A 19,604-nucleotide genomic window follows, 5' to 3' on the forward strand; every position below is an offset into this window, starting at 1 on the left:
CATACCTGAATGTTTACACAAAAATACTTGGTTTAAAGCAACACATTAAAATATATTACTATCAATAATTGAATTTGTATCAAACACTAGCTTGTTGTCTTTAGAGGAGAAATTTAATAAGCAAGAAAAAGAGTCAGCATCAAATTGTTAACTTATCATCACTTGAATTTATGACCTCTGGACTGGTACCATTGGTCTGCAGCTCTTTCTTTCTACTGCCAAATCTGGGTTAAAGTTTATAAATCTGAGTTGGGAGACCAGTCTCAAAATATGACAGCCTTGCCATTGGTCAATTTCAAATTTAAAATCAGACACATCTTTTCTTTATTACCTTTGACAAATGTTTCTACTGGGGCAATTAGTAAAGCCTGAGAAGAAGACATTCAGCTTTAAACTTACACGATTTAAATGTAACTTAATGGCTATAAGAAAGATAACCTTACCAAATACAAATAAAAATGCTTTTAATAAAAGTAGACATACGTTTGTCACAGTTCAGTCCATTTTCATAAGTACCAGTCGGGCACTGGCATACAGTATTACACACAGACCCATTTATTTTACACTCTACAGGGCTATCACACACCACTTGGCTGTCTTTTTCTGTGGATTAAAAAAGAAATGATCTAAATAAAACTTTCAGGGATAAAGGGAAATATTAATTAAGCAACAAGAAAACGCCAAGTAATCAGAAAATGACAAAATGTGGAGATCACTTCTTAGCATTTCTACAATTATCCCATCAAAATACATGTAATATATGAAATGACAGCTATCAAAATAAAGTCACATCCCCTAAACACTTTTCTATGGTAAGGAGACATGTTGATCTAGTGGTTGAGGGGTCGGCTTAAAAAGCTTAAGATAGCTGCTTCAATCTTCACTGATGTGAAAAAGGTAATTTTTTTCTCTCAGAAAATTGACTCCAGGGTAAATGAACAAGAGCTGTCGGATGACAGCGCGCTCGACTATTCGCAAAATTGATTGAAGAATGGGGTCAAAATATTACCATAGATTTTCAGAAAAAAGAAATAATGGATTAAACACAATATCGTTCCTGTACTGTGAATTTTGATTAGTCTTGCACTAAATGGCGATGTGTGACCATGATGGCAAATATGTTATGTTATATGTTACGCAAAATAAGGACTTGTATGAAATATTTAACCAATTTCTAAGTCCAAAAAGGGCCATAATTCAGTCAAACAAGAGCTGTCTCCGTAGGATGACACATGCCCCCGATGGCACTTTGAATGAATAGTTATGGCCGATGTTAGAGTTTAGGACCTTTGACCTACGGAGCTGGGTCTTGCGCGCGACACATCGTCTTACTGTGTCACACATTCATGCATAGTTATTTTAAAATCCATGCATGAATGACAAAGATATGGACCGGACATGCCCATCAATGCACTATCATGAAAAATGATCTTTAACGTCTAAGTGTGACCTTGACCTTTGAGCTACGGACCTGGGTCTTGCGTGTGACACGTCGTCTTACTGTGGTACACATTCATGCCAAGTTATTTGAAAATCCATCCATCGATGACAAAGATATGGACCGGACACGCCCATCAATGCACTATCCTTTAACGTCTAAGTGTGACCTTGACCTTTGAGCTACGGACCTGGGTCTTGCGCACTGCACGTCGTCTTACTGTGGTACACATTCATGCCAAGTTATTTGAAAATCCATCCATCGATGACAAAGATATGGACCGGACATGCCCATCAATGCACTATCCTTTAACGTCTAAGTGTGACCTTGACCTTTGAGCTACGGACCTGGGTCTTGCGCACTGCACGTCGTCTTACTGTGGTACACATCCATGCCAAGTTATTTGAAAATCCATCCATCGATGACAAAGATATGGACCGGACACGCCCATCAATGCACTATCCTTTAACGTCTAAGTGTGACCTTGACCTTTGAGCTACGGACCTGGGTCTTGCGCACTGCACGTCGTCTTACTGTGGTACACATTCATGCCAAGTTATTTGAAAATCCATCCATCGATGACAAAAATATGGACCGGACACGAAAATTGCGGACAGACCGACAGACTGACAGACCGACAGACCGACAGACATTTTAACTAGTGTTAAAAGTTTCAAAGCCACAGTTCAAATAGTTTTGACAAAACGCGGACTTGTAAGAAAACCTGAACAAATTTCAAAGTTCAAAAAGGGCCATAATTCAGCCAAAATAGTAGTCAGAGTTATGTACTCTTGCCTACAGATGGAAATCATGATGATAAACAAGTGTTTAAAGTTTAAAAGCCATATGTCAAACACTTTACACAAAATATGAACTGGTACAAAAAATTTAACCAAGATTTCTAAGTCAAAAGGGGCCATAATTCAGCCAAAATGCTTGATGGAGTTATGTACTCTTGCCTATAACTGAACATGGTAATGGTTAACAAGTGTTGAAAGTTTCAAAGCTTTATCTCAAAAGACTTTGTCAAAATGTGGACTGGTACGAAAAACTTAACCAAGATTTCTAAGTCAAAAAGGGGCCAAAATTCAGCCAAAATCCCAGATGGAGTTACGTACTCTTGCCTATAACTGGACATGGTGATGGTAAACAAGTGTTGAAAGTTTCAAAGCTTTATCTCAACAGACATTGTCAAAATATGAACTGGTACCTTAACCAAGATTTCTAAGTCAAAAGGGGCCATAATTCAGTCAAAATGCTTGACAGAGTTATGTACTCTTGCCTACAACTGGACATGGTGATGGTAAACAAGTGTTGAAAGTTTCAAAGCTTTATCACAAAAGACTTTGTCAAAATAAGGACTGGTACGAAAAACTTAACCAAGATTTCTAAGTCAAAAAGGGGCCATAATTCAGCCAAAATCCTAGATGGAGTTACGTACTCTTGACTATAACTGGACATGGTGATGGTAAACAAGTGTTGAAAGTTTCAAAGCTTTATCTCAAAAGACTTTGTCAAAATGTGAACTGGTACGAAAAACTTAACCAAGATTTCTTAGTGAAAAGGGGCCATAATTCAGTCAAAATGCTTGACAGAGTTATGTACTCTTGCCTACAACTGGACATGGTGATGGTAAACAAGTGTTGAAAGTTTCAAAGCTTTATCTCAAAAGACTTTGTCAAAAAGTGGACTGGTACGAAAAACTTAACCAAGATTTCTAAGTGAAAAAGGGGCCATAATTCAGCCAAATCCTAGATGGAGTTACATACTCTTGCCTATAACTGGACATGGTGATGGTAAACAAGTGTTGAAAGTTACAAAGCTTTATCTCAAAAGACTTTGTCAAAATGTGAACTGGTACGAAAAACTTAACCAAGATTTCTAAGTCGAAAGGGGCCATAATTCAGTCAAAATGCTTGACGAGTTATGTACTCTTGCTTACAACTGGACATGGTGATGGTAAACAAGTGCTGAAAGTTTCAAAGCTTATCTCAAAAGACTTTGTCAAAAAGTGGACTGGTATGAAAAACTTAACCAGGGCGTGACGCTGACACCAACACCGACGCCGACGCCGACGCCGACACCGTGGTGAGTAGGATAGCTCTTCTTATTCTTCAAATAGTCGAGCTAAAAATTAAAGATCCAAATTTTCACCACTATCAAGCTAAAATAAACCAATAAAAACTAAACACTAAAATTTTTTTTTTTAAATTGTAGCGTGTTAAGGTTTATACTGTGATATTATTTATATACATGGTTGACATACTTCCACATTTTTCGTGATTATGTCCATCCATGAAAATCAATGCAAACAGACAAAAGCAATTTTTTATCTTGTTATCTAAAAATTCACATCCCCACGAAATAGTCAGAAGGTGGCAAACCACAAAACTTTATGCCACAGATTTCAACAATTTCACAGTATATGAACTCTAGAGATAAGAAGCTAAAAATATTTTACTTTCACTGCATTTGGCACCATCCTCATAGAATCCAGTAGGACAGGCACATTTTTTACCAATACACTCGACACCCATTGCACACTGGTCAGATGAATCGCACATATCACCGAAACCTCCAACTGAAATATGATATTTATAAAATCAATACAATTTTGTCTTTACTCATAAAAGCTCAAAGCTCTGCTGATTTATGGCTATGATTGATAAAGTTTTATAAGTAGTTACACAAAATTCAGACAGTTTTATTTCACTTTTATTTCTTATAAATTTTAAGCTCAGTCAAACATGAAACTGCAATATATCTGTTAAAATGCCAGATTTTGATAAAATTCAGAAATGGTATATACTGCAAAAAATAATACAAACAAAACTTTTTTAGGAGGCTAATCATGTGTTGATGAAGGCACCGACAAATATGGATAGCCTGTAGGTATAGCTTACCAGCCATGCAGGAGTCACTGTCTACATCATGGTAGAATCCCATATTGCATGTACATTTTTTGGGTATACCAGTACATATGGACGAGCCTGTAGCACACTGAGATACATTATCACATTCCACACCATAGGCTTTACCTGGAACAAAAGAAAAATGGAGTCAGAAACTTGAGCTATCACTGAATGTGATCAACACTTAAATCTGGCAATGTTTGGACTCTCCCTGAAAAAAAAAAGCCATGTATCTAAACTTTACAGTGATTATGTGTATGAAGTTTCATTGGAATCTCTTCAAAAGTTTAGATGAAGTCTACACTACAATTCTTTTGCAAGAGACAGATCCCATGACAAATCATAAGATGCCGCCATTTAGAGTCTTGGCATTTTTATTACCACAGGAAATTTTAGGTCCAAGTATTCCATGTCATATACAAGACTTTATAATTCTGAAATAATCAAGAAACATTTACATTATATAAGAAGTTTCAGAGTTTTAAATAAAGTGTTCAAGTTGAAACAAGTGTTTATAATACTTCCTAACAGTCTGGTTGTCATGCCAACAAAAAACACATTACAAATTCCTGGTGCATCATGTTTTCTGAGTGAAATCTTTGGAAAAACATTTTCACAAGTTATGTTGACTTCTTCCTTCCATGAAATTTTTATTCATTTTTTGATGTTTAAACACAAAGTGGCGACCGTCTGTGACCTAATTCTTTAGGGCACTTACCTCTCTAAACCAATTTTTTAAGGTAACAGAAATGAGTAACTTACTGTCTTTGCAGACCTCCCCTTCTTGGTATGTTTTGGTGGGACAAGCACATTTATTTTCGCTGTTACACTCTGCATTGTCAGGTTTACACATGTCAGCTGTTTCACATTTCTCATTCAGACCAACCTCTGCAAGCATATGATTTTAAAAATTACTCTTTAGTTTTGATCCTCAAAATCCATAACAAGAGTTTACATGAATTTTGCCTTTATTTTGAAAGATTTAGGTATATTATTCACCATTCAACCCTTCTCCTGGGGTGGTAGTTGGATCTTCTCAAAGTTTTAATATATCTTTAATAATACGAATTTCATTGCCAGAATGTGTTCTTCCCAGTATAAAATTCTGGCACATTGTAGATTCTACCAAATTTTAGAGGAAATTGACAAGATATTCTGATACGTTTACATTGAAAAAGTCAGAACTGAAATTTGTATTCAAAATGGCTGAATGACAAACAATAAAACCATTTCTGGTTATATCTATAACACTTATCAAGATATAATTGAAAACTTCAGATGTTCCTACAACTGCCCTTTGAGTTTTTTTGAATGAAACACAAAATGAATAGTATTTTCTTACACAAAAAATGAAATAGGGAAAAATTTTGCTACTGAAAAGGCTGATCTTCAGTTAACCCATAAAAGTTTCATTTATCAATCGACTTCTTTCATTAATTTGATTCCGACTAAATCTTGCTTGAAGTTTATTCAAATTTCTTTAATGATTTTATCCCTGGTCTGACAAATAAGCCTCACAACTTCAACATCTGATTGGCTGAATCTGAACTTGAGCTGCTGACTGGCTGAGTCTGAACTCTAGCAGCTGACTGGCTGAATCTGAACTTGAGCTACTGATTGGTTGAATCTGAACTTGAGTAGCTGACTGGCTGAGTCTGAACTCTAGCAGCTGACAGGCTGAATCTAACTTTAGCTGCTGACTGACTGAATCTGAACTTGAGTAGCTGACTGGCTGAATCTGAACTTTAGCTGCTGACTGGCTGAATCTGAACTTTAGCTGCTGACTGGCTGAATCTGAACTTGAGCAGGTGATTGTCTGAGTCTTAGCTCTAGCAGCTGATTGACTGAATCTGATCTTTAGCTGATTGGCTGAATCTGAACTTAAGCTGCTGATTGGCTGAATCTGAACTTAAGCTGCTGATTGACTGAATCTGAACTTGAGTAGCTGACCGGCTGAGTCTAAGCTCTAGCAGCTGACTGGCTGAATCTAACTTTAGCTGCTGATTGGCTGAATCTGAACTTGAGTAGCTGACTGGCTGAGTCTAAGCTCTAGCAGCTGACTGGCTGAATCTAACTTTAGCTGCTGATTGGCTGAATCTGAACTTTAGCTCCTGATTGACTAAATCTGAACTTGAGTAGCTGCTGGGCTGAGTCTAAGCTCTAGCAGCTGACTGGCTGAATCTGAATTTGATTAGCTGCTGATTGACTGAATCTGAACTTGAGTAGCTGACTGGCTGAGTCTAAGCTCTAGCAGCTGACTGGCTGAATCTGAACTTTAGGAGATGACTGACATAATCTGAACTTGAGTAGCTGATTGGCTGAGTCTAAGCTCTAGCAGCTGACTGGCTGAATCTGAACTTCAGCTGCTGATTGACTGAATCTGAACTTGAGTAGCTGACTGGCTGAATCTGAACTTTAGCTGCTGATTGACTGAATCTGAACTTGAGTAGCTGATTAGCTGAGTCTAAGCTCTACCAGCTGACTGGCTGAATCTGAACTTTAGGAGCTGACTGACTGAATCTGAACTTGATTAGCTGACTGGCTGAGTCTAAGCTCTACCAGCTGACTGGCTGAATCTGAACTTTAGCAGCTGACTGACTGAATCTGAACTTGAGTAGCTGACTGGCTGAATCTGAACTTTAGCTGCTGATTGACTGGATCTGAACTTGAGTAGCTGATTAGCTGAGTCTAAGCTCTAGCAGCTGACTGGCTGAATCTGAACTTTAGGAGCTGACTGACTGAATCTGAACTTGATTAGCTGATTGGCTGAGTCTAAGCTCTAGCAGCTGACTGGCTGAATCTGAACTTTAGCAACTGACTGACTGAAACTGAACTTGAGTAGCTGACTGGCTGAATCTGAACTTTAGCTGCTGATTGACTGGATCTGAACTTGAGTAGCTGATTAGCTGAGTCTAAGCTCTAGCAGCTGACTGGCTGAATCTGAACTTTAGGAGCTGACTGACTGAATCTGAACTTGATTAGCTGATTGGCTGAGTCTAAGCTCTAGCAGCTGACTGGCTGAATCTGAACTTTAGCAGCTGACTGACTGAAACTGAACTTGAGTAGCTGATTGGCTGAATCTGAACTCTAGCATCTAATTGGTTGAATATTCACTCTAGCTTCTGATAAGCTGAACATGAACTCTATCTTGGAAGTATCCAATGACAATGTTGATGACAATAAGCCCAATATCAAGCTCAATCATACTTTGTTTCAATTATAAGGGATATATTCAATTATTCAAACAATTCTACATAATCAATTCAGTAATTTTCACTTACTAAGCTCACATGATTCTTTAGTGTTATTCACGTATCTGTCTGGCCCGCAGGCACAAAATCCTGACACACATACAGCCAAGTTATACCCACATTCTATATCCTGTATACACTTTTGTCCATCTCCCGTTTCTGAAAAACAAAGGTTTTATACTCAAATTATGTGTTGTTTACTTTGAAGGTCTTTCTTAGGGGCATTTATTTTAAGAGGTTAATATACAACTGGGTTTTAGCCTGAGGGTCATTACGAAACTAGGTGTGTCATTATGACAATAAACCTCCACTACATATTTATCTTGATATTTTCAATTCACATATTTTCCAAAAACTTAAAAGCATTATTTGCATTGCTTTCTTTTCATCAACAATGTCATCTATATTTGACAATCGATCTGAAAATGATTCAACCGTCATAATAACATTGCTATATAATGTCAACGTCAGAACATGCTGTTGTTCCAGTAACCAAGGGCCATTATGATTATGGCGCGTAAAGCGTACTGAGCCATTATGGATTCATCAAGAGGCCATAATGACCATTTTTAATGGCTTTTTTGTTACAGTAACACGTACAATAAGATATGTTACTGTTACATTTTTCAAAATATTATGTTTCATAAATAGTGTCTCAACCAGCTGTATGATAAAGGATATAAACTAGAGATGCTTTTGAGAAAAGCGCATGTCTCCCACAACTGCCCCTATGAAAAATGTCTAGTTTCTCTGGATGGTCTAGATGAATGGATTCAATTAGATGGTCTGGACGAGTGGATCCAATCAGTAAGGGCCATAATTCAAAAGTGCCTGGGCCGATTTGGCTAGTTATCAGACTTGGCCTAGGTCTTATGGTCAAACACATTTTGTTCAAGTTTGGTGAAGATCGGATGAGAAATGTTTGACTTAGAGTGCGGACAAGCTTTGTGACAGACACACACACAGACAGACAGACAGACAGACAGACACACACACAGACTGGAGTAAATCAATATGTCTCCCACACCACTGTGTGGTGGGAGACATAATAAAAAATAAGAAAAACCTGAGTAAAGAAAATTGTCTGAAATCACAAGAAACATTGAACAAGTACACTATAGAAACTTACTGTCAGTGCATTTGTCACCATTCAAGAACTTGGATTCTGGGCACTCACATGTAGTGTCACATTCTGCATCGGTAATCAAACACTCGTCAGGAGATTTACCCGTACAGGTCTTCCCATTTCCAACCTCTGCAATACCAATGTCATACAGTGTAAAAATACAAAATGTACTTTCTAACGAACTTTATGACATATGCTCCAAGAAAACTATCCATTGTTCCTATCCCAGATAAAGAAGTTTTCTGACAAAAATCTCATTAATAAACAATCTGGCTGTGTTTTGAGTAAATCAGGTAGAATATTAACCCTTACTCTGCTAAATTTCTATAATGAACTTGTCCATCTTTCAATTTGGACATTACCATTTACTGTTTAAAGAGGTGTTTACCAAAAAGATACTGACTAAATGGCGAACAGTGCATATCACATATGTGCAAGGATGTGCAGGCTGATCATCTTCTACACTGATCGCAAAGGCAGACTCAATCGAATCCAGCATGATAAGGGTTAACATTTATTTAATATTGACTCATGTTGACTCAGTTTTAACTTTAACTAGAGTTCATAAAGACAAGTATCTTGAACAAGTTCAATGGGAGGTGAATACATAATCCCATGTCTAGCTAATGACCCTTTTCTTATATATGTCCACCTTTTTTGTTTGTTGTTTTGTTATCGAAAGAAATCTTCAATGTTTGTCGATATTAAAATGGATCTGAGTGAAGTTTTAATGTGCGCTATTTAAAGAACTGTATCAGGTCATGCATTGTAAATGGAAGTAGTCTGACAACATACAATACAGAAGGTACAATATGGAATTTTTTCTGCTTGTTCGTATTTAATTGTGAAATACAAGCCATATTTTTAACAGAATTTATATAAGTATATTACAAATGGATGCATTTCTTTTACGCACCTGTTACAGACATCAAATTAAGACATGACATAGAACTGACTCATTTATGAGGAATAAGAACATACTTGGTTCACACATTGTTTCGTATTCAAATCTGTCAGCTGGACATCGGCAGATGTCAACACATTCAGCGAATCCTAACAGGCACTGACCGGCATTGTCACATGCTTCCTTATTCTTCTTCTCTGTAAAAATCACAACAAAAAATGCTTGTTTATTATCTACAAAAGCAAAAATGAATTTGAACAAGATCTTGGAGACAAAAAAGGGCCTAGAAAGATGATACCTGATGTGACAGATATTGTGGTTTGTCGGTTTGCTCAGTGTGTACAGTTTGTCGGTACATGGTAAGATGACTCTTGCACTGTACTTTATGAATGAATGTGTAAATTCATAAGTTACTAGAATGAAAAAGTGCTTATTCATTTTATTCCATTTATTTTATTATTTGAAATTTACAGTATGCAGGAAAAAGAATCTATCACTAGTCGAAGGTGAGGATGGAAATATCTGGCTCTTGGGTAACAATTTTTGCGGTAACTCTAGCTCTCAGGTAACTGTTTCGCCAGTTACAATGCCCTGGCAAATTATGGCAAAAACAGTAAACCAAGAGCCAGATATTTCAATCCACACCTTCCACCAGTGAAAGATTCTCATACATTAATATATATATAAATTCAGGTAAGAATGACAAGTAAATATCTAACAGCAAAACAATATCTGGCTAATAAATGCACAAACTTTTACGGGGAGTACTTTTAATCAGTTTTTTAACAAGAGGGCCATGATGGCCCTATATCGCTCACCTGTTAACATTGCACTTGAGGACAAGAAGGTCCTCAGAAAAAATATCTAAGTCCAAAGGACAGGAACAACAAAGGGAAGAAATTAAACCAAAAAGAAAAAAAAATTCTTACAAGGTACAGATATGTCAAAATACACCTAAAAATTGGAGGTACCATCCATGTTGTACCACAGAAAAGTGGTCTCGGTTTTTCCCTACGGCCAATAATAACAAGAGCACCGCCTTGCGGGTGCTGACGCTCATCTGATTTTTTTTGTGTATTAGAAATATTGTCCTACCCATGATTTTCTAAGTCTAAAAAGGGCCATCATTCTTGCAAAAAGCAGAATAAAGTTATGTTTCTTGATGTACAGTGTCCACTTATGATGGTGAAAAACTATTGCAAGTTTTAAAGCAATAGCTTTGATAGTTTATGAGAAAAGTTGACTTAAACATAATACTCAACCAAGAAAATGATTTTCTAAGTCTAAAAGGGGCAATAATTATTGCAAAAAGCAGGATGGAGTTATGTTGCTTGCTGTACAGGGTCAGCTTATGATGGTGAACAAGTGTTGCAAGTTTCAAAGCAATAGCTTAGATAGTTTAAGAGAAAAAGTTGACCTAAACATAAAACTTAACCAAGAAATCTGATATTTTCTAAGTCCAAAAGGGGCCATAAATCTTGCAAAAAGCAGGATGGAGTTATGGTTCTTGCTGTACAGGGTCATCTTATGATGGTGAACAAGTGTTGCAAGTTTTAAAGCAATAGCTTTGATAGTTTAGGATAAAAGCTGACCTAAACATAAAACTTAACCAAGAAAACTGATTTTCTAAGTCCAAAAGGGGCAATAAATCTTGCAAAAAGCAAGATGGAGTTATGTTTCTTGATGTACAGGGTCTGCTTATGATGGTGAACAAGTTTTCCAAGTTTCAAAGCAATAGCTTTGATAGTTTAGGAGAAAAGTTGACCTAAACATAAAACTTAACCAAGAAATCTGATATTTTCTAAGTACAAAAGGGGCCATAAATCTTGCAAAAAGCAAGATGGAGTTATGTTTCTTGCTATACAGGGTCAGCTTATGATGGTGAACAAGTATTCAAAGTTTCAAAGCAATAGCTTTGATAGTTTAGGAGAAAAGCTGACCTAAACATAAAACTTAACCAGGCAACGCCGACGCCGACGCCGACGCCGACAACCGCTCAAGTGATGACAATAACTCATCATTTTTTTTCAAAAAATCAGATGAGCTAAAAATGTTACTAAAAACAAGCTATTTATAGTAACGTAAAAGGGAAGTAATTCAAAAAAAAATGATTGTAAGTTAACAAAAGAAGGATCTGCCAAATAAATCTGTTGACATAAATGAAATTTCAGATCAGTATCTTCATTAGTTATGGAGATATACCCATTTTAATTTGAAATAAAGGGAGGTAATTTGACATAAAATCAGTCCATAGTTATCTACCCTGATTGGCTCAGTCCAACTAATGACAATAATGAAATTTCAAGTAAGTCCTATAAGTACTTACTGATATAAATCCATTTTGATTACAATCAGGGGAGGTAATCAGATATAAAATAACTCTGGAACTTACGATTGGATCTGATTTGTCATGGAATCCAAGATTTATTGTTGTTGAAGATATTTTGGAAGTTTGTATCAAATAAAACCATAAATGAAGTTTCTATATGGCTGCAAAAGCCAAAATAGCCAATTTTGGACCTTTAAGGGGCCATAACTCTGGAACCCATGATGGAATTTGGCCAGTTCAAGAAAGCAACCAAGACCTTGTGGTGATACAAGTTGTGTGCAAGTTTGGTTAAAATCAAATCATAAATGAAGCTGCTATTGTGCAGACAAGGTCAAAATCGCTAATTTTGGCCCTTTCAGGGGCCATAACTCTGGAACCCATTATGGGATCTAGCCGGTTCAAAAAAGGAACTGAGATCTTATGGTGACACAAGTTTTGTGCAAGTTTGATTAAATTCAAATCATAAATGAAGCTGCTATTGTGCAGACAAGGTCAAAATAGCTAATTTTGGCCCTTTCAGGGGCCATAACTCTAGAACCCATAAAGGAATCTCGCCAGTTCAAGAAAGGAACCAAGATCTTATGGTGATACTAGCTGCGTGCAAGTTTGGTTAAAATAAAATCATAAATGAAGCTGCTATTGTGCAGACAAGGTCAAAATATCTAATTCTGGCCCTTTCAGGGGCCATAACTCTGGAACCCATGATGGAATCTGGCCAGTTCAAAAAAGGAACCAAGATCTTATGGTGATACAAGTTGTGTGCCAGTTTGGTAAAAATCAAATCATAAATAAAGCTGCTATTGTGCAGACAAGGTCAAAATAGGTAATTTTGGCCCTTTCAGGGGCCATAACTCTGAAACCCATAATGGGATCTGGCCAGTTCAAGAAAGGATCTTATGGTGATACAAGTTGTGTGCAAGTTTGGTTAAAATAAAATCATAAATGAAACCACTATCGTGCAGACAAGAAATTGTTGACGCACGGACGCACAGACGACGGACGAAGGGTGATCACAAAAGCTCACCTTGTCACTATGTGACAGGTGAGCTAAAAATGAAAGACAAATCATGTAATCTGAAAAAGAGGGACAGTGGACATTCTCGATAAACTAGTGACAGACATCTACTTTTGAGTACAGAAGATTGTGAGTTCATTCCCTGACCATGTCATACCATAGACATTACCTGCCTTCCTTTTTGCTTAAGCAGTAAAAAAGAAAAAAAAGAAAATTGACTTCGCTTCTCTTCCCTCATACCCTTGTGCCGATGTATTCCATTAGGGATGCGGTCGTGAGAATGATTATAATAAGTTGCAGAACTTGTTTCACAATCCATCTTAAATGAAATAGTATAAACTCTGGTTAATATAACAATAGGTGAACCTACTGTTTGTACACTTGTCACCATCCTCAAATTTGTCACTCAGGCAAGCACATTTCCCGCCATTACACTCAGCATCAGTTGGACATTGCATAGCAGACGTACAATCTTCACCAAAACCTTTAACTGAAAAATACATCTTGAATAATTAGATTATGATGTTTCAATTCCAATATTAGCTAATCTAAGCAATTTGACTGATTTAGCACAGAAATTCATACCCTGATGAACTGCTTTTTATTGTTTTTGTATTAATACACATATTTCGATGCTGGAAATTTGTCTAGTCATACACCAGCAAAATTCAAAATCAGCAATAACAACTTTGTTTAATTCTGAACCAAACAATCATGTAAATGTGAACTTAGAACATGTACAAAATATGAAAAGGAAAAATTATCTGTACATACTGGCCATGCACCAGTCATTTCCTGTGTCATGATAGAATCCTTTGTCACACTTGCACATGGACCCTATACAACCTGCGTCTCTTGTCTCACAGTGGCTGGCTGTGATACACTGACCATTATATGGCTTTCCTGAAAAAACAAACAACAACATTATTCACAACATAGTCATTTTAGCTGTGTCAAAATGAAAGAAAAAAGGTAACTTTTCTTAACATTTAGCCTGTTGGTGGCAAGTGATTCTGCCTTTGCGACCAGTGCAGACAAGAATCAGCCTGCACATTCTTGCAAAACCATGTAAATGTATTTCATGGACAACACACAGAGTAATATCAACCTTTTTGGTTTCTTGACAAAAGTACAAAAATTTAGTATCTTTTCAACATATTCCGATATGCTTAATGAATAAACATAAAAACAATTGCAAAATTTGCAAGAATTGTCACAGGTGACAGGATTTTAAACAATATCATTTATGGATATTAAAATAAGGTACTAGTATATCTGAAGTAAAAATAATGTAAGCTGCACCATAAGAAAACCAACATAGTGCACTTGCGACCAGCATGGATCCAGACCAGCCTGTGCATCCATCAATGCCTATTGCAATTAGGGAAACCGTTAGCAAAAAGCATGGATCGTGACCAGACTGCGCCCATGCACAGGCTGGTCTGGATCCATGCTGGTCACAAATGCTTTATGTTGGTTTTCACATGGTGCGGCTAATATGAAGTATATAATGGAACAGTGCCTAAGAAAACTGTGTCATGCCTCTTTTTTAAACTAAACAAAATTACAACTAGAAGATGCTTTTGGAGAAAAGCGCATATCTCCCCCAAAGCATAGTAGTAATAGGCAAGAAGTAAATAGGGGACAGGAGCGAAAATCAAAGAGACACTGATGGTTGGCTTATTGACAAATGCAATAAAGACTGTCTACTCATCCCAGGAAGTTTCAATGTTCTGGGTCAAGTGGTTTTCAAGTTATGAATTGGAAACAGTTTTTGATGTTCTGGCCCCTATGACCTTTGATGGAGTGACCCCAAAATCAATAGGTGTCATCTACTTGGAATGTCAGATTATAAATAATAAGAAAATTTCTCCACTTACTATTTTTGCATTCCTCTCCATCCTCATATGTGGAGGCCGGACAGGCACATTTGCTAGCTGTGTTACACTCAGCATCCTTTGTTTTACAATGTTTAGAGTCTGTACAGTCTCCACCTTGTTCTATTTCTGTAATTACCAAAAAATACTTATGCAATAACTTAACGTTGTCATAAAAATTAACAGACAAAGTGAGAAACAACATCACAAATGAAACATATCTGCATGAATAATTTTTCCATATACAATGTACCACACAAACAAATACTTCAAAGGAACTTTAAACACTACCTTCTCCAGGATAAAATTTCATTAGTACATTTTCTTTCAAAAAAGTTAAAACACATTTTTTTTGTATCAAATAATAAAATATTTGAAGATTAATAAAAAATATTGCACTTTCTTTTTTATCTAAATGTAAGTAAGTAAGTAAGTAAGTAAGTAATGACTTTATTTATAGTGGATAACATATTTGGCAGAGCCAATTTACAATATGGTCCACTTTATAAATATGTACAAGTATAATAAACATGATTATAAACAATAAATATGTACAAGTATAATAAACATGATTATAAACAATAATGAGGGAAAATTTTACAAAACATGCAATGGTAATGCACCTGCAATGTGCTTGGGAGGTCATGGAATTGCCTGATTGTGGCATACTAGCTACCAGTTTGGGAAGCCATGGGGTCACTGCCTGATTGTGGCATACTAGCTACCAGTTTGGGAAGCCATGGGGTCACTGCCTGATTGTGGCATACTAGCTACCAGTTTGGGAAGTCATGGGGTCACTGCCTGATTGTGGCATACTAGCTACCAGTTTGGGAAGCCATGGGGTCACTGCCTGATTGTGGCATACTAGCTACCAGTTTGGGAGGCCATGGGGTCACTGCCTGATTGTGGCATACTAGCTACCAGTTTGGGAGGCCATGGGGTTACTGCCTGATTGTCATATCTGCTTACAGTTTGGGAGGTCAATGGATCACTGCCTGATTGTTATACCCTCATCAAGTTTGGGAGGTCGTGGAATCGCTCACTGATTGTGTTATACCCGCTTACAGTTTGCGAAGTCATGGGATTGCTCCCTTTGTCATACCTTCCTCAAGTTTGGGAAGTCATGGGATCATTCACTGATTGTGTCATACCCGCTTCAAGTTTGGGAAGTCATGGGATTGCACCCTGTGTCACACCCGCTTCAAGTTTGGAAAGTCATGGGATCGCTCACTGATTGTGTTATACCTGCTTCAAGTTTGAAAAGTCTTGGGATCGCTCCCTGATTGTGTTATACCCGCTTCAAGTATGAAAATCTTAGGATCGCTCACAGATTGTGTTATACCCGCTTCAAGTTTGGGAAGTCATGTGATGGCTCCCTGATTGTGTCATACCCGCTTCAAATTTGTAAAGTCATGTGATTGCTCTCTTTGTCATACCTTCTTCAAGTTTGGGAAGTCATGGGATTGCTCCCTTTGTCATACCTTCTTCAAGTTTGGGAAGTCATGTGATGGCTCCCTGATTGTGTCATACCCGCTTCAAGTTTGGGAAGTCATGTGATGGCTCCCTGATTGTGTCATACCCGCTTCAAGTTTGGGAAGTCATGGGATTGCTCCCTTTGTCATACCTTCTTCAAGTTTGGGAAGTCATGTGATGGCTCCCAGATTGTGTCATACCCGCTTCAAGTTTGGGAAGTCATGGGATTGCTCCCTTTGTCATACCTTCTTCAAGTTTGGGAAGTCATGTGATGGCTCCCTTTGTCATACCTTCTTCAAGTTTGGGAAGTCATGTGATGGCTCCCTGATTGTGTCATACCCGCTTCAAGTTTGGGAAGTCATGTGATGGCTCCCTGATTGTGTCATACCCGCTTCAAGTTTGGGAAGTCATGTGATTGCTCCCTTTGTCATACCTTCTTCAAGTTTGGGAAGTCATGTGATGGCTCCCTGATTGTGTAATACCCGCTTCAAGTTTGTGAAGTCATGGGATTGCTCCCTTTGTCATACCTTCTTCAAGTTTGGGAAGTCATGGGATCGCTCCCAGATTGTGTCATACCCGCTTCAAGTTTGGGAAGTCATGGGATTGCTCCCTTTGTCATACCCGCTTCAAGTTTGGGAAGTCATGTGATTGCTCCCTTTGTCATACCTTCTTCAAGTTTGGGAAGTCATGTGATGGCTCCCTGATTGTGTCATACCCGCTTCAAGTTTGGGAAGTCATGGGATTGCTCCCTTTGTCATACCCGCTTCAAGTTTGGGAAGTCATGGGATCGCTCCCAGATTGTGTCATACCCGCTTCAAGTTTGGGAAGTCATGGGATTGCTCCCTTTGTCATACCCGCTTCAAGTTTGGGAAGTCATGTGTTTGCTCCCTTTGTCATACCTTCTTCAAGTTTGGGAAGTCATGTGATGGCTCCCTGATTGTGTCATACCCGCTTCAAGTTTGGGAAGTCATGTGATGGCTCCCTGATTGTGTCATACCCACTTCAAGTTTGGGAAGTCATGGGATTGCTCCCTTTGTCATACCTTCTTCAAGTTTGGGAAGTCATGTGATGGCTCCCTGATTGTGTCATACCCGCTTCAAGTTTGGGAAGTCATGGGATTGCTCCCTTTGTCATACCTTCTTCAAGTTTGGGAAGTCATGGGATCGCTCACTGATGGTGTAATACCTTCTTCAAGTTTGAGAAGTCATGGGATCGCTCACTGATGGTGTAATACCCGCTTCAAGTCAGGGAAGTCATGGGATTGCTCCCTTTGTCATACCTTCTTCAAGTTTGGGAAGTCATGTGATTGCTCACTGATTGTGTCATGCCCTCTTAAAAATTAAGAAGTCATGGGTTCGCTCACTTATTGTGTGATACCTGCTTCAAGTTTGGGAGGTCATGGCATCACTCCCTACTTGTGTCATACCCACTTCAGGTTTTGGAGACCATGTGACACTCCCTGATTGTATCACACCCTCTTCAAGCTTGGGTGGCCATGTAATCACTCCCTGATTGTATCAAACCTTCTTCGAGTTTGGGAGGCCAGGTAATTGCTCCCTGATGGTGTCACAGCCTCTAACAGTTTAGGAGGTCATTGCATCACTGCCTGACTGTGACATACTTTCTTCAAAGTTGGGAGGTCATTGGATTGCTACCTGATTGTGTCATACCAAGATATGAGGATCTGAACCTGCAGCTTCTTTACTTAGTGCTCAGTATTTTAGCAAAGACTGGGCTCTCTTCTTTTTTACCTTCATGGCAATAGGTACAATCAGTGATGAGGTGCTGAGGCCGAGTTATATAAATTGCACAACTTGTTTCTCTATAAACTAAAAGATGGTAATTAAACTTCTCTATCTGTACATTAACAATCTTAAAGTGCTTACTTGGATCGCAGGTCTTGGTTGCGTCATTGGAAAATCTGTCCAAGGGACAAGTACATTGGTCAGAGAGACAAATAGCATATGGCCAAGAGCATCCTTCATCAGTGGAACAAGCTTCCCCATCACCCGTTTCTGAAAATATAGGCAACAATCTTTAGCAAGTCTTAGTCTTGATTTTCCATATGGGTCAGGAACGAAAAACCATTGCATTTTGTACGGCTTTTTTTCTGTAAGTTTAAATTAGCCCCAATAACCAGCTGTCAAATGTAAATTCATTGAAACACAAATACAATGGTTGACTATCAAACCAGAAAATGAAAATTACACAAAGAATTACTAATTTACAGTATGTAAACCTTGACGGTCCTTTACAACAAGAAGGTTTAGACAAGCATGAGGCAATAAGCAGTACTGGTTTCAAGGTTATAAAAAATCGAGGTAGAGACGAGTCTGAAAACAACTGACGGGTTGTTTCTAAGCACAAATTTGAAACTGACCAATGGCAAGGCTGCATTCTGAGTCAGGTCTATAAACTTAGTTTTCTAATAATTGCAGTTGAAAACAGGTCTACAAACACAGTTTTCTAATCTTTGCAGTTTGGGACTGGTCTATAAACTCAGTTTTATCATTCTAAAACTGGTCTATAAACTCAGTTTTATCATTCTAAGACTGGTCTACAAACTCAGTTTTATCATTTTAAAACTGGTCTATAAACTCAGTTTTATCATTCTAAGACTGGTCTACAAACTCAATTTTATCATTCTAAAACTGGTCTACAAACTCAGTTTTATCATTCTAAGACTGGTCTACAAACTCAGTTTTATCATTCTCAGACTGGTCTACAAACTCAGGTTTATCATTCTGAGAATGGTCTATAAACTCAGTTTTATCGTTTTAAGACTGGTCTACAAACTCAGTTTTATCATTCTAAGACTGGTCTATAAACTCAGTTTTATCACTCTAAGACTGGTCTACAAACTCAGTTTTATCATTCTAAGACTGGTCTACAAACTCAGTTTTATCATTCTAAGACTGGTCTACAAACTCAGTTTTATCATTCTAAGACTGGTCTACAAACTCAGTTTTATCATTCTAAGACTGGTCTACAAACTCAGTTTTATCATTCTAAGACTGGTCTACAAACTCAGTTTTATCATTCTAAGACTGGTCTACAAACTCAGTTTTATCATTCTAAGAATGGTCTACAAACTCAGTTTTATCATTTTAAGACTGGTCTACAAACTCAGTTTTATCATTCTAAGAATGGTCTACAAAATCAGTTTTATCATTCTAAGACTGGTCTATAAACTCAGTTTTATCATTCTAAGAATGGTCTACAAAACTCAGTTTTATCATTCTAAGACTGGTCTACAAACTCAATTTTATCATTCTAAGA

The 19,604-nt window shown here is 37.7% G+C and overlaps 1 protein-coding gene across 1 annotated transcript in view; it reads right to left on the reverse strand.

Moving 5' to 3' along the window:
* Positions 1-19,604, reverse strand: part of LOC123546328 (uncharacterized) — a 234,024-nt gene that overhangs the window by 139,784 nt on the left and 74,636 nt on the right. Inside the window, exons 23-33 of the mRNA XM_053550673.1 lie at positions 18,212-18,340; positions 14,856-14,981; positions 13,750-13,878; positions 13,346-13,465; positions 9,709-9,828; positions 8,731-8,856; positions 7,632-7,760; positions 5,113-5,238; positions 4,342-4,476; positions 3,900-4,019; positions 484-603 (exon numbers count right to left, since the gene is read on the reverse strand). Coding sequence (XP_053406648.1) covers positions 484-603; positions 3,900-4,019; positions 4,342-4,476; positions 5,113-5,238; positions 7,632-7,760; positions 8,731-8,856; positions 9,709-9,828; positions 13,346-13,465; positions 13,750-13,878; positions 14,856-14,981; positions 18,212-18,340 — 1,380 coding nt within the window. The remainder of the gene's footprint in view (positions 1-483; positions 604-3,899; positions 4,020-4,341; positions 4,477-5,112; positions 5,239-7,631; positions 7,761-8,730; positions 8,857-9,708; positions 9,829-13,345; positions 13,466-13,749; positions 13,879-14,855; positions 14,982-18,211; positions 18,341-19,604) is intronic.

Source organism: Mercenaria mercenaria, chromosome 9, assembly GCF_021730395.1.
Source record: "Mercenaria mercenaria strain notata chromosome 9, MADL_Memer_1, whole genome shotgun sequence".
Taxonomy (NCBI): Eukaryota; Metazoa; Mollusca; class Bivalvia; order Venerida; family Veneridae; genus Mercenaria; species Mercenaria mercenaria.